This window comes from Gopherus flavomarginatus, chromosome 1 (assembly GCF_025201925.1).
Source record: "Gopherus flavomarginatus isolate rGopFla2 chromosome 1, rGopFla2.mat.asm, whole genome shotgun sequence".
Classification (NCBI taxonomy): domain Eukaryota; kingdom Metazoa; phylum Chordata; order Testudines; family Testudinidae; genus Gopherus; species Gopherus flavomarginatus.
The window spans coordinates 49,286,658-49,302,638 of record NC_066617.1 but is presented as its reverse complement, the minus strand read 5'-3'; the positions used below and the strand labels follow the sequence as shown (position 1 = coordinate 49,302,638).

The window sequence follows — 15,981 nt, the reverse complement described above, 5'->3', positions numbered from 1 at the left end:
AATCAGTCCAGCCGTGTTAGACTGATCAGCATAACTGGAGAGAGAGAAGACGCCAAAGCTGCCTGTCATTTGGGGATTTTTAACCCCGCTATAGCGTGTGTCAGCATGAAAGGAAAGCTCCGGCTTGGCTCTTTGAGCAGGGACAATTCTTTCCTACTGAACGCGTCTGAAGCAAGGCAAATGACTCTGCCTCGGCATCAAGCTCTGCGTCCCGCTCTCCCCCACCCACCACGCTGCTTTTGCCTCAGGCAGGCTCTGGGTCCAGCCACAAAGCGCACAAGCCGCAGCCCTCCGAGAGCCCCCTCAAGATGCGAGTCCGCCTGGTCCGAAAACCTCGACCCTGGGACCTGGCCGTAGGGAGCAGCAGCCGGCCCGCGCACCCGGCTCCGGGACAGAGCGGCTCCCCAGCCCCGCGCCGCCCACACAGGCGCTGCCACAACAGGAGCCCCGCAACCCCCGCCCGGCGCCCCCGAGCAGAGCGCGGACCGCTACAGCCCGGGCGCCCCGCTGGAAGGCGGGTAACCGCCTCGGGGAGCTGCGGCGGCTCCACACCCCCGCTGGTAGCACCGCGGGGCGCCCCTCAGCCGAGCCGCCCCGGCCGGGTCTGAGCCCCCACTGCCGCCCTGTCCCCGCAGCCTAGTTACCGTTCCCGCCGGTTCCTCCTGGCCGCCGGAGCCGGGCTGCCCGCTCGCTCCCTCCGTCGCCATCTTCCCGCTGGAGCGGCTGCAGCTCCGACTCCAAGCGAGCCGCGAAGCCGAGTAGCAGCCTCCGCAGCAGCCAGGCACTTAACCCCCTCCCTGCCGGGCCGCGCCCGCCAGCCCGCCCGCCCGCGGCAGCCCTTAACCCCCTGCGCGCCAGGGCCGAGCGAGGGCAGCCAGCAGGGCCGGGCTCGTCCAGCCGCTGCCGGCGACGGAAAGCTGGGACAGGGGACCCCGAGTGGACCCACAGCTCTGCCTCGCCCTTCGTCCCCCGCAGAGCGTCCCGGCGTGGTGCGGCGGAAGGCGTGAGGGGTCCGGCCCACCCGCCCAAGCTGCTTAGGGCCCCTCAGCTGCTGCCTCTTTGGGGAGAGGAGAGTGGGAGGGAGATGGGGGGCTCGGCTTCTATGCAAGGGGGGAACAAACAGGGCAGCAGTGTGCCTTAGTCCAGTCCTCCCACCGCCCCCCGAAGCGGCACTTAATCCCCTGCGTGCTGGGACTAAAGCTGTATGTACCTTTCCCCCTCCAATTGTCAAAGCAAAGCCCCCCTGCCTCGGACCCACCTTCAACTCCTCCATGCCAGAGCTGATGCAGCTGTGCTTAAATTACAACACCCACGCGCCCTCCTAGGCTGAGCAGCGTGTGTTCTCCGAGCCCAGGCTTTCCACGCCTGGCACTAGCTGCACCACAGGGGAGCTCACTCAAGATTCTACTTATTGCTTTTCTGCTGCAAAGGGAGCAGAGATCTGCATTTAACCCACTCTAGAACCACAGCCTCACTTAACTTTCTCCAGGGTGGGACCACCTTTAACCCCACCATTGCTGGGGCTGCTCTTGTTCCAGGGCCACACCTAACTAGGGAAAGGGAAAATGGGACCCCTGTGGAGCTAGCCCAAGCCACTCACCCAATCCCCACCCCCTACTTAAGGCTGACCTGAGCTATGCCTCCTACTTCAGTCATCACTTATTCTAGCACTTACTGGATGGTTATATGCCTAACCCTTTCCTTGTCTTGACAGCATCAGTGCTTAATTCCTTTATTGGGGACACCACAGCACTTAATTACAGTCTAACCACTACAGGGACCACACTGCCATGCCGGGCATTGGTACCTACTGTGCTCAGGATTGTTTGAGCTTTTGCTGGACAGAGAACTCGCTCACTTTTGTGACTATCTCCAGACTAGGAATTATGCATCCCTTGCTTACAAAGACTGTGCCACTGCACTAAGTGATGGTTATTCTCTGGCAGCTCTGACTGTGCCAGACACATCCCGAGGGGCGGCTCCAGGCCCCAGCACACCAAGCGCATGCTTGGGGCGGCAAGCCGCAGGGGCGCTCTGCCAGTGCCAAAAGGGCGGCAGGCAGGCTGCCCTTGGTGGCGTGCCTGCAGAGGGTCCGCTGGTCCCACTGCTTCGGAGGACCTCCTGCAGGCACGCCACGGAAGGCAGCCTGCCTGCTGTGCTTGGGGCGGCAAAATTCCTAGAGCCGCCTCTGCACATCCCTTCACCTAAGAATGGCTTTTGAGACTTGATGCCCCAAGCAACATGATGCCCCAAGCAACATGATGCCCCAAAACCTGGTAAATGGGGGTCAGATGGGAGGTTTGAATTGGTGAATGCTTCTCCCTCTTTATGCCCCATGTTGCTACTTGTCCTCTGTACCCCTAAAGCTAGTCTTGTCTCCTCGTCTGGGGCTATGTAAAAACAGAAAACACCCTCACTGCCATGCTAGAGAGGAAAAACTCCCTTCACCACATGTTCAAGCTAGGGCCTTGATTGCTGTGTTGCTGCGGCTGGTTTATTTTAATCACTGTAGTGAGGCAAAGGAGCTTCTGTAGTTGGGGGAAGAAGTTCACTTTTTTACTGCTGGAATATCGCTGTCCGGCTGCAGAGAAATAACATTCTCACTGATGCAGCTGCTCTGCTGAGCTCAAGAGATGGTTGGAAAGGTCACTCTTCTGCTAGGCCTGTCCCCAGACCCGTGAGTTAAACTTGTTTCTTTCCTGTGGTTACAAAACTGGCACACTAGGATTGGAAAGTTCAATCCCTCACCCTCAGGATACAGTTGCTGTGCAGGAGAGCATTCATTCCCTCCATTACCAAACAAACTGCCCTCATGGAAAGGGGTGTTTGCTTGCTTTCACGGCACAACAACAGGGAAGGGAGTTACTGGTTACACTGAACCACACTGCATCAAGAAGGCTGTCTACCTGGCTGCTGACCATCCTCACTCAAGTAACATTTTACTATTTTTAGTTATCTTACCAACCTCTCATAAAATAAAATAAAAATCTATGTGTGGGCTCAGAGCAAACAGAAGAGACTGCAGCCCAAAGAAGAATGTTTACAGAAAGTTAAATGCGTGAAAACAAGCTTATCGTGAAAGTGACCCCTCAGGTATCATGGTCTTTCCAAGGGGTCCACCTCATTGCTAATTTAGATTACTTCTGCTATCTTCCCCAGGTGAGACTCACCATGCCAACTCAGACTAGTTCTCACAATACCTCCCAGAATATAGTTGACTTCAGAGAACATTGATGGGCGCTGAAGAAGGGGGATGTCCAAGTAGTCTAGGAGATCCAGTCCTACAAGGGAATGAAGATTCTGGAAGTGAACTGCTAGTTAGTTAAGTTGTGTAAAGTAAAGGGTTTTGTGGAATACTGGGCCACCTTTGATAGGGAGAGGGCGCTGTACAGTATGGATGGCCTCCATGTCAGCGGAAGGGGAACCAGTTTTCTTGGGGGCAGATTGGCTGGACTAGTCAGGAGAATATAACAGTAAAAGGGGAATGTGAAAAAGAGAACAAACGAACATTAGTTTAGCACAAAATCAAGATGTCAAGTACAAAATTAATCAAGGAGCCAAGGGACATGAAGAGAAGACATTCTTTAATTTCCTATACACTAATGCTAGGAGCTGGTTTTACAGAAACCTGGTGGGGAGATTTATGTGACTAGAATGCTAAAAATGACTGATTATAACCTATTTAAGAAGAATTAAATGAGCAAAAAGAATGGGGAGTTGCACTTTATGTCAAAAGTGGTGTAACCTGTTTCCAAATCACTGACAACTAGGAAGCAAATGATCATGAATGCTTATATATCAATGTTCTAACAATTAAAGCACAGGCTAGGGGGATTGTCTGCCACCAAATTGAACTACAGGATGGCCGGTTTCTTAAGCATCTTTCTAAAATATTCCAGGGGCAAAACTTATCATGGGGGACTTCAAACTGAGTGACATACTTGAAGTTTCATGCTACTAATACTAAAACTTCCTTGGAATTTCTATGTATTATAGATGACAATTTCCTAACTCGAAGTGATGCATCTAACATGGGGGAATTCTAAATTAGACCTCTTGACAGATAAAAAGGACTTAAGCAACAGGGGCAGCAGATTTGTATGATTTTTGGTGGTGCCCAGAACGGGTCCCCCACGCAGGGGCCACAGGGACATGCTGCCTGCTTCTGGAAGCAGAGCAGAGCGAGCAGGCGGGAAGCTGCCTTAGCCCCATTGTGCTGCTGGTGGTGACGGCAGGGGCCCTTTTAAATTGCCCACAGGCAGCAGGCAGAGCTAGGAGGGACACTCCAGGGGAGGGGCATGGAGGCCACAGGCGAGACTGGGGGCAGGGGTGGCTCTAGCTTTTTTGCTGCCCCAAGCACAGCAGGCAGGCTGCCTTGGCAGTGCACCTGCGGGAGTTCCCCGCCGTTCCTGGTCCCACAGATTCAGTGTATCCGCCACTGAATTGCCGCCAAATCCACGGAACCGGCGGAGCTCCTGCAGCCTGACTGCCGCCCTCACAGAGACCGGGAGGGCACTCCCCCGCAGCTTGCCGCCCCAAGCACGCACTTGGAGCGCTGGTGCTTCGAGCCGCCAATGGCTGGGGGAGAGACCCGGCTCTGAATTTTGGTGGAGCCGGGCCCCTGCGCTCTCATATTGGTGGAGCATGGGCCTCACAGGCCCATACAACTCACCATCCCTGCTAGGATCAGGTGGAAGTGATCATGACTGGATCACGCTTATTGTGTGCAATCAGAATAAAGTCCCAAAGCTGACCACAGTTCAAGAAGGATGTTGATAAACTGGAGAGGCTTCAGACAAGAACAATTCAAGGATTAGAAAACATGCCTTATATAGAGAGTGACTCCAGGAGCTCAATCTAGATTTTTAAAGAGAATATTAAGGGGTGATTTGATCAGTCTATAAGAACCTACATATTGAACAGAAATTTGACAATAAAGGCCTTTTCAGACTAAGATCATGTCTAAACTACACAGCTTTCTTGATATAAGGCAGCTTATGTTGACCTAACTATGGAGGTGTACACACTGCAATGCTCCTTCTGCCACTTTATCTTGCCTGCTTTGCTGACATAATAAAACCACTTTGACAAAAAGCATAGAGCTTAGAGCAACGTAGTTAGAGAGATGCAGTGTCAGCGTAAACACTATGTTACTTACACTGACATAAATGGCCTCCAGGAGGTATCCCACAATGCCCAACATGACTATTCAAGTCACCGTCTTGAACTCCACTGTCCTGCAACCAGGTATACAAGTGGACACCCTCTGGACTACACGGGAGGTGGTGGATCTCCTGGGTCTGTGGGGAGAGGAGGCTGTGCAGGCACAGCTGCCCTCCCAGCCGCAGGAACTTGCTCAAGGCATGGAGGGGAAGGGCTACGATAGGGACATGCAGCAGTGCCGTGTACAAATCAAAGAGCTGTGGCAGGCATATCAGAAGGCAAGGAAGGCAAATAATCACCTTTGGTGCAGAGCCACAAACATACCGCTTCTATAAGGAGGGGGCTGGGGTCAGAATGGTGGTGAATAGCCCTACTCCCTCCATTAAGCTTCTCTCTTATAGCCTTGTGTTTACAATACTGAAAAGCAGTGCAGGATCCATGCTTTCTGACACAGATGGCTGGTTCAGAGGTTACCAGGGCAGTTGAAAAGCAGCTGGAAACCTAGTAGGATGTCCATGGAACAATGGGATTGAGAAACCTGCATCATGTGACACTGAACCTGGCCCCATGAGGCATTGCAAACCCTTCACAAAATACCCTATGGCCAGTCCTGCCGACACAAGGAGCATAGTGTGGACATGCAACCGCGATTTAATTATAGCGGTGGCTGTATGTTGATGTAACTTAAGTTGACTTAACTTTATAGTGTAGACATTGCCTAATAGACAGAGGTATAACAAGAATCAGTTGGTGGAAGCTGAAACTAGACACATTCAGACTAGAAATTAGGTGTATATTTTTAACAGTGAGGATAATTAATCACTGGAATAATTTACCAAAAGGTTGTGACAGATTGTCCATCGCCTGAAATTTTGGATGTTTTTCTAAAATAGAACATACCTTTTAGAAAAAATGTGCAATCATGTTCAAACATAGCTACTGGACATGATGCAGGAATTAATTCAGGTAAATCCTATGGCCCGTGTTATGCAGAAGATCATCTCTTTGAGAGCATCTAGAAAAAGAAAGATCTTACCTTATGTTTCACTGACACAATCTGCAGATTTGGTAAGGAATGTGAAGAAGCCCACAAGAGGATGTTAACTGAAGTAATAAGGGTATGTGAATCAATATCTCTCAAACAGATTTCAAGAGAAGGCACTGGTAACTAATTTGCTTTTAAAGGCAATGGCAACTCTAGTCAGAAAACAAGGTTTTCCCTGAACATAGTAAAAATGTGTGCTGCTGGGATCATATTGGCTGTAATGGTGATAGCTGGAACATGAATTCTCCTGCCTCCAGGACTGTAAGAGTTTATTCCCTCACTGGCAAGAATGATGCCAGAATCTGCAGCACTTGGGAGTACATGCCCTCATTTTGGAATTTAACTTTTAACCCTCAAAGCGCTATCCTGGGGAACTAATTTCCTGAGGGAATGTCAGATGACATTATTGCAGGATCTCATTTAAAAAAAATAAAAAAGGAATTGTTATCCCTAACACTTCTGGCCTACCTCCATTTTTATTATACAAAAGGATGCTTTTTGAAATGATTCCTATGGTACAACCATCCCATCCAGAAAATGGGACAGTTAACCATCCTCCTGCCAAGCTGAAAGTGTAGTACTGCCAAAATGGAACCACTGTAATGGGGGACAAATTCCAGTGTAATGGAGTTATTCTTGCTGTCAGTGTTGAACTACTACTATCTTGCTGTGCAGACTGTAATATTGCACTAGGAAAATGAGGACTCACTGCATGAAACAGCTTCATTAAGAAGTTATCTGCATAACTGAGCAAATAAAAATCACAAGGGAATTTAAGCAATTGACTGCCAAGAAGGACTGATCACACTAAGGAGTTAACTCCCTTAGCAGTTGGATTAAACCCCTATGCTAGGAAGCTGGTAATGAAATGCTGTTTGTATTGAAATGCTTCACTAGGGAGAAGTTTACTTACTAATGAAGTAAAACTGCTTCACTAGGTCATTAGCTCCATCAATATAACCACAACACAGGGGAATTAATTCCCTTGCTGCTGATGTGGAAGTTTAGTAGGAAGTTTACTCCCTCATGGGTGAAATTCAGCATCTGCGGTGGTGAAGGAACAGGCTTACAGACCATTGAAAACTGTGCACTGGCTCATTGTTGAGACTGAACCATTGTATTGTGAATTTTCTATACTCTCAACTTTGAAACTTAACTCCTTCATCAATACTACAGTAATCTAAGGATTTCTCTGTTTCATAAGCTAGTTTGAACTTCTGGTATGGAAATTAACATTCAGGGCCAAATCCAGCCTGAGGGAAAGAGATACAACTGACACATAAGTCCCTAGCCCAAATTCAGTGATCATATAAATAGTGATGAAAGTTATACATCAGGTGTAAGTAGAGAAAACAAGTCTAAGTTGCAAAGTAACTTGCACCAACTTGGCATTCCACAGTTGTGCAAAATTAGTGTATTTATACACAGAGAAGGCTGCAGGAAGAGCAACTAACAAGAACGTGTGAGATAAAGCAACCTTCCCTCCTTCACTGATTTTAAGATCTTAGGTAGGAGGGATCTCAGGCAAGACCCTGTTCTCAGTTATGCTGTGAAAACTGGCCCATGGGAGTGCAGTGCTTGGAACGGGGGCAGCACGCGAAGTCCTGTGCACCCCCCCTCCCACTTAGGAGCGGGACCTGCTGCTGGCCACTGCCGGGGTGCAGCGCGGTGTCAGAACAGGTAGAAACTAACATGCCTTAGCTGGGAAACACTGCCAATGGGACTTTTAATGGCCTAGTCAGTGGTGCAGACCAAAGCCGCCATGACTCAGTGCCTTCCATGCCATGACCCAGTACTGAGTCACGATCCGCAGTTTGAAAACCCATGACCTAGGTGCCTGTCTCTCCCCATTCATTGTACAGTAACTCTGCACTTAAAGTCATCCCTATTAACTTTGTTTCATTGTTACATTGCTGATCAATTAGGAAACATGCTCATTTAAAGTTGTGCAATATTCCACTCTTACATTGTTGAGGAAAGGTGCTAGATACTCTATGTTAAAGCACTCTATAAATATTAATTAATTAAGCCTCACAACACCTGTGATAAATGAAGGGCAGGGGGAGGTAGCTCCCTTGTATGGACACCCAGCCAGCCAGATATAAAATCCCTGTTAGTAGCTATTCTCTACTTGCTTTACCTATAAAGGGTTAAAAAAGCCCATAGGTAAAAGGAAGGAGTGGGAACCTGACCAAAAGAGCCAATGGAAGGGCTAGAACTTTTTTAAAATTGGGAAAAAAAAACTTTCCCTTTATCTATCTATTGTTGTTCTCCAGAGAGAGGAGATGCAGGGTAGGAACAGGGCTGAACTAGGCTCTGGAAGCTTTAAGTCAGGTATGAAAAACCATCAGATCATACCTATTGACTACTTATTTGAAACCCCCAGATATGTAAGTAGATCAAGAAATGTCTAGGAAGACATGATTAGATTTATCGCTTTTTTTTTTCGTATTGGCTTGCAGACTCCTCTATGCTAACCTCCAAATGCTTTTGTTTTGCTTGTAACCATTAAGCTGGACCTCAAGAAAACTATCCTTGATGCTTAATTATTATATTTGCTCTTTTTAAATCTAGCAATAACTTAAGTTCCAGGTGTATTTTCTTTCTTTTTGTTTTTAATAAAATTTACCTTTTTAAAGAACAGGATTGGGATTTTTTATTTGTTTTTTTGGTGTCTTAAGAGGTTTGTGTGTATGTTGTTTAATTAACTGGTGGCAACAGCTGATTTCCTTTGTTTTTCTTTCTCAGCTCTTCCCTGGAAGGAGGGTGAAAGGACTTGAGAGTACCCCATAGGGAGGAATTCCCAAGTGCACCTTCCTGGGTCTAAATGGTTTTTTTGCACTTGGGTGGTGGCAGCATCTACCCATCCAAGGTCACAGAGAAGCTGTGGTCTTGGGAGTTTAATACCAGCCTGGAGTTGCCAGTATTAATTTTTAGAATCCTTGCGGGCCCCCACCTTCTGCACTCAAAGTGTCAGAGTGAGGAATCAGCCTTGACAACACCCTTTTGATTTAGATAATATTTGAGCCATTATTTAAATGTGGAAAACCAAGGCATAGGAAGGCTAAGTGACTTGCTCCAGACAACACAGCAAATCAACAGCAAGAGCTGAGGCAAGAACCCAGAGGTACTGATTCCCAGTCCCTTGTTTTATTCAGTAGACCATCTGTCTAAATATATAAATTGAACAGACTGGGAATTAGATGTCCCAGTGCCAAGAAAAAGAGCTTGCGCTGGAAATTAACTGATACTTTCCTAGACAAAATAAATGGCATCATGAACTAATGCTTTTGCAGCTGGAAGAGACCACTTTTCAGTGAGATTTGTTCCATTTCATACTCCTCATGCTGTAGAGATGTCAGCTTAGTGTACCAGCTTCAAAGAAAAACCCTTTTAAAATTCAAATTTATGATCTGGCAAAGGGTTAAGATCACTGCACAAGAAATCAATCCTCTTTATGTCTAGGACAAGGGGAAAACCATTCTCATTGGAACTAGAAGTGAACCCACAAAAACACCCTCTTTGGTAAGAAGACGTAATATTATGACTATTGTGAGTAACCAGAATCCTACTATTGTATTTCTGACCATAAAAGCTCTTGCTAAGTGTAAAAATAACATTGTTTTATTCAATTTCAGGTTTTCTTTATTTCCCAGACCATCTTGTTTCCTTTCACTATGGTCGAAAGACATTAGTACATGCTAGACCACAAGGGAGATTTGGCTTAGTGAGGTCACTCTAGAAAATAACTTAAACAAGCTTGTCCAGAACAAAGCTGCCTCTCACCCATCTCTGCAAGACATGGATCCTTCTCTTTCATTTATTTGAGCCCCCCCTTGATAAGCTGACAGGCCTACAGTAGTTGGTTGCCAGGCAACCGCAAAAGCAGTGATGTTTATACCATTAGGTATTAATTATTGTCATGTTTTTTTGCTGTAGAAAGTTCTGAAAATATGTAATTAAACACGTCATAAGAAGTAATTTTACATTCTGACAGACAAATACTATTAATCTTTAGAAAATTCAGAAATCTACAAATTGTTCTAAGTTGATTGACCATATCCAGCCTAATATTTTCCTTTTGTCATGCTAGTTTTTGTAATTGCAGCAGGAGAGTTGGAATAATATGAATACACTGTTTAAAAAAAATCTAGACATAAAATATAATGTTGTTTCCTTTAGTTGCCTGATGAAGGTATACAAGTTTTAAATGATCTGTATAAGGATTTACTTTTGTTAGATCAAGCTAGAGGCTGGGCATTAATATATAGCTTTACACTTAGAGTCTGAAAGCTGTAAAATAAAATGTGTATACTAGGCACATGATGCCAAATAAGGAGCAGTAGCAACTCAACAGCAACTATCCTCAATAGCATGGGATGTAATATTGTGAAACATAGCATTGTTATGAATGGGTACTGCTGAAAAAATTCTGTCCTATGTAACATTGTTTTTCCATTGGACATACAGGATCACATTTTTCTCAGGAACACCCATGTAAATCCAGGGTAACCCTACTGAAATCAGTGCAGTTAGCCCAGATTTACACAACTGAAACTGAAAGAAGAATTTGGACAATGGAAAGAAAAATGGAATTTGAACAAAATCATGGTGCTACCAAAGGTGAAAAGTAAACTTGCCATCATCACTTCACTATAGTCTTCAATATGCTGCCAAAGTGTATATAACCACAGTGTAGCCAGAAAATTGCATCTCCACCACTTGAACTGAATGGGAAAAAAAAAAAAAAAGGATAGAAAGAAATGTTTGAAATTTTGAACATCACTAAACACTTAGAAGTTCCAGTGTGGTTTGCCTTAGTCCAACATGTGTCTCTTTTGGCTACTCTGCCTCTCAGAGATAATTCCCTTCTTCTTGGATTTCCTCCTCTTGTTATCTCCCACAGCCCTGTTACACGTGGTAGATGCCTTTGGTGTACCTGATTTATTGTCATAAAACACATGCCCCACAAAGTGATGCTCTGTGGAGTCTACACATTCAGGATTGTGTTCAGTGTTGTACCTAGACAGTTTTCAGTTCCTGCTTCCTATCTCAATTTTGCATCTTATCCCACCAAATAAGCATGCTCCTCTCCAAGATGTCTACCTTTGCATGTTAAATTTCATTGTTGTCACCCTGAAACCAGTTCCAATTGTTTTTAAAGATACAGGTTTCTTTTACCCTACAATAAATCTTAACATTAATCCTACTCTATATCAAAGATGAATTGTGGACAATGAAGCTTGTGTGTCACAACCAAATCACACATGATCCACATTTAAGTGCTACTATTGTCTTAATTACCTTGTTCCTATTACTAGTGGCTGGCTCGGTAGTTACATTCCTTTTTGATCCCTCGGTTACATCATCATTATCCCAGTTACATGGAATAAAGTAACAGTAACAGGAATAACCCTATTTAAAGTTAACTTAGGTCTATCTTCTCTCTCCTATCTGGTGTAGGCCCAGATATACCACGTAACAGTTATATGTAATGAGTGTGCCAGTGAAATAAAGACATGGCAATGGATTATTCCAACACAATCAGTGCATGCTTCTGTACAGCAGTCACTTTGACTATATCTTCCCCCAGTTTATTTTCCCTGACAACTCATTGTCACTCACCCACCTATTGATCTCACAAGAAATTCCAATTTATATTTATTTATTTATAAAAAATAAAAGATTTATTAGTCAACATTCTGAACTGTATAAAGTTTTATTTTACTTTCTCTGGGATAAAGAAGGTGCACAATACTCAGTTTGAGGAACAATGGTTTTTAGTTTACTAATTAGTGATCAGTCCAACTGCATTGCAGCCAACTATGGAGAAAGATTGGGGTAAGCATTTCCCACATCTCTGGGAATAGCGTGCTTAAATCCCATGCTACTCCAAATATCTAGGAGATAATGAGACTTCCACAGAAAACAGAAAAATGAGGAACAAGATGACTTCAGTATAAGAAGATGGAAATATGAACATTGCTTTTTAAGTCACTTTTGGAAACAGATGGCTGCTTCAGCACACATTTGTGACCAAAATAGTGTAGGGAGGACAAAAGATTCTACCCTGGTTACCAAATGCTGAAACCAAAAATTCCATGAATGTTACTGATATGGACTATTTGTGAAGCATCTTCTGTGCATAGAGTTTGTAAAGCTCATTTATCTGGTTTATTGCTGCCCTCTTAAAATGTAGGTCAGTAAATCAGACTTGTCCTGCACTACAAGCATGTTATGGTAAATAATAGCTGCAAGAACCTAAGTAACCCCAACTAACCTGGAACAACAACAAAGAATTTGCTGAAGCCCTTCTAAGCCTCCTGGATTTTTTCCTAAGCATAAGGTTATTTGAAAGTTTCATAATACTTCATTCTCTGTGAAACTGGTATTCTCTGGGGTTTCTTCTTGCAAATTCTTATGCTTGTTTCTAAGCTCTGAACTCCTTGTCCAAACTCTCAGAACTTTCTACCTATTTTCCTAATTAAAGTGTTTACTTATGCTCTGTTTTCCAAACATAATGGCACGTTAATAAACAGGAACATAGTTCAATTTGTCAATCTTTTCTAAACATTCTGGCAATTTTAGAAAAATTTTCTGTCTGGTTGACTGCATATAATTATAGTGACCTACATGATGCAGGAATGAAAGAAATTCAGCTGAAAATAATGCATTCATTGACATAAATAAACCAAGATTGATATGAAATGAACCCACACTATTGGCACCAACATCACTGTAGAAACAAAATGCTCTCCCAACAACATTCAAAATGCTAATGTACTGAAGACAAGCAGAGAATTTGTAGGTAGGGCAGAAGTGCCCCCAGCTATGAAAGAACCACAGACACTCTTGTGCACAAGACATTATGAAACCATGCCACCTATAATACCAGACAAACCTCAGAAATTTCAACGGTTACTGTTTGAGCAGAACCTTAAAACTTCGGCTGTTGGAATTATAGTCAATCACATTTCTGTGTTTACTGCAGATCTACCAGCATATAGGAAGAATGGTAAGACACCACTTACTACTGCTGCTTGGAACTAGCTTAATTACTTCCTACTTAACTTTTCCTTTGCTGGATGAGACTAGTAACTTATGTTGGGATTCCCTCTGAGACCTTTTCCACTTGACTTATCCAGAACACCTTGTCCAGTTCTGGAAGAACACTTTATCTAGTTCGCTGGAATCCAAAAACTTGGTTTGAATCCAGACTCATCCCTGAGGTGTCTTTATTGGCATTTCATAAAGCTACACCTGAGGTGATCAGGCTCATGTGTAGTGGGGTGGGTTAGGGTGCACCACAACTCCAAAGTACATAATTACAAACCAGATTATATACATATTCTAAAACAGACTAACACATTCACATTACATTCTACATTGTATCACATACTTTATGATGGGTTTACCAATTTTGTGAACCAGTCCTGTATAGATCATGAGCTGTCCATGCACTAAAAGATGTGCTAGTTAGCAAAGCTGCAGCTGCAGCTGCAAGCTTATCACACATTATCTTCTTACTATTTCTTTATCCACTAGCTACATATTATTTACAAGGCCATTTGTGAATTTTTGCTTTGTCCATTGTTAACCTCTATTTCCTCACTTCTGTTTTCTTTCATTGTTCATGCAAGACCTACAGCTTACTGCAATAAGAACCAGGACCTTGATACTAGACAAACATATTGAAATTAGGAAAAGGGGTGTAAAACCTCTCGATCCACTGTCTTTTGAATGACATTATCTTCTAGTAATAACTTTTGATAGCTGGCAAGGTTACAGATGCCAAGAAATGAATTTAGTTAGTTCAGCAGTGACTTCCATTTGGTTAGGTGAGTTAAGAGCAATGGTTAGAGCTAGTGATTGAAGAAGAGCACTATATACTGCTATCCACAGAAACCACCCTGTTAGTACACAGGCTGGGACACATGGGATAGAGTTCTGGCTAGACCCTATACTTCCCAGTCCCCTCTCCTTCAGCAAATTGCTTCTTCTTGGCCTGGGGAGCAGCTGCAATTCTGGGCAGCCCTTACATGGGGTGCATGGGTTGGGGGAAGGGTGTTATCACACAGCTACATAAGGAGGGGCTCACAATCTGGATTTTGATTTCAGTGGGAGTAAGGTGGACCTTTTCAGAGGGCAGGTGGACCTGATTCACATGCACCATTCACCTGTGACAGGATCTCTCCATAACTCCCTGTTAGTAATCATTAAAGTAGGGGTTATTAACATTGGAGTCACAATCCCCAAGGGGGCTGAGAACAGATGTCAGGGGGTCATGACCACCCTGCCCTTCACTTACTAAATGAAAGGTGGGTCCCAGCTAGATCCTGGCTAATCAGTAGGTGAGTCCTGGTATGGAAAAGCTTGAGAACCACTTACTGACATATAACCTAAATTTATATGGTGTACCAGAATATTGTGCTCACTCTAAAATTCAGGGTATTTTCTTGTTGTGTCTTGTTATTTGGGATGCAAGTGCTGTGTTATTTCATTTTTTCCAAATAAAACAAGATTTATTAGTAAAGAAAATTTATACTGTTAGCTGCTTATTCCTTGTGCAGGAAAGACTTGGTACATACTTGACTGATGACTGGTACTAAGCGACCACATGAAACCAGCAAGGGCAGCTTATCTGACCCTTTCAGAGTTGTATTGAACTGTTTACTTGTCAAGTCAAGTGGTGCTGAACAAGTGGTGCTTTTTGAAAGTCAGATAACTTGGATGCTTCTTGGCACCAGGTATCCAGTGCTGAGAGAAGAGTATTTCTATTTAGAAAAAAAATATCATGGAATAATGTGGCTTGACTCCAAATGACACAACATGAAGCTTGTAAATGATGTGCATGAGGAATGATGGGGAATGCCCACATTATCCTTGGATGGACCCAAGAATGCTTCTGCTATACGTTTGTTTAATGACTTTTTACTCTTAGTGAAAGATGCCCACCTATTGTTTAGATATTTAATCTATTTAAAGGGTTCCTCTTGCAAGGCATTTAAGAAAGCTGGTCCAGAATGTAGCAGCTTGTCTATTCACTAACATAAGTTATTAGGAACATATTGTCCCTGCTTTGTCACTCTATTCACTGGTTCCTTTTGGGGAAAACAGTCCAGTTAATGGGTGCAGTACTGATTTTCTAAGTTCTGCATGGTATTGGCTGTGGCTATCCAAGAGCTCACCCTCTCCTTCCACAATGATAACCTCACACGACAGATTCTCTCCACTGGAAAAATTGAGAGGTCTGCAAACAAGGGAAGACTCTTATTTGTAGGAGCTAGAATTTTCACAGGAGCTGGATGAAGATTATGTTGACTGCAGTATTCTTTCACTGACACAGCTCTGTCTACACTGGAGGTTAAGTTGCCATAGCTATGTTGGTCAGGAGTGTGTTTTTTTCACACTCTGACCAATGCAGCTGTGTCAACCTAACTTTTAAGTGTAGACCAAGCCAAATATATTTTTGTGTGTACTTCCTGTGGAAGGCGATCATATACTATGATGTTGGGAGGCACCGTGAAAACCTAAACAGATAAATGCTATAGAGTAAAGATCAATCAAAGTATTAAGGGTTTGATTCTGAATTCATTTTAGCCTGTTTTACATCATTTTAACTCCATTGGCTTCACTGGAGTTATTCGTGATTTACACCAAATAGGTGAGAAGAGAATTGGGATCTAAGGACTGGATTCTCCATGCACACTAGTGTAAATCAGCAGTCAACGGAGTTATATCTGTATATGTTAAAAGAAAACCAGGTCCTAAAG

At 44.1% G+C, this 15,981-nt stretch overlaps 1 protein-coding gene across 2 annotated transcripts in view; it reads right to left on the bottom strand.

The window, feature by feature from the left end:
- The window catches only part of CTTNBP2 (cortactin binding protein 2), a 187,298-nt gene extending 186,540 nt beyond the window's left edge, over positions 1–758 (bottom strand). For both annotated transcript variants that reach the window (XR_007772047.1, XM_050936032.1), the window contains exon 1: positions 645–758. Coding sequence is in view for 1 of the 2 variants with exons in the window: in XM_050936032.1 (XP_050791989.1) it covers positions 645–707 (63 nt within the window). In the remaining variant the exon portion in view is untranslated. The remainder of the gene's footprint in view (positions 1–644) is intronic.
- Positions 759–15,981: the final 15,223 nt, after the last annotated feature.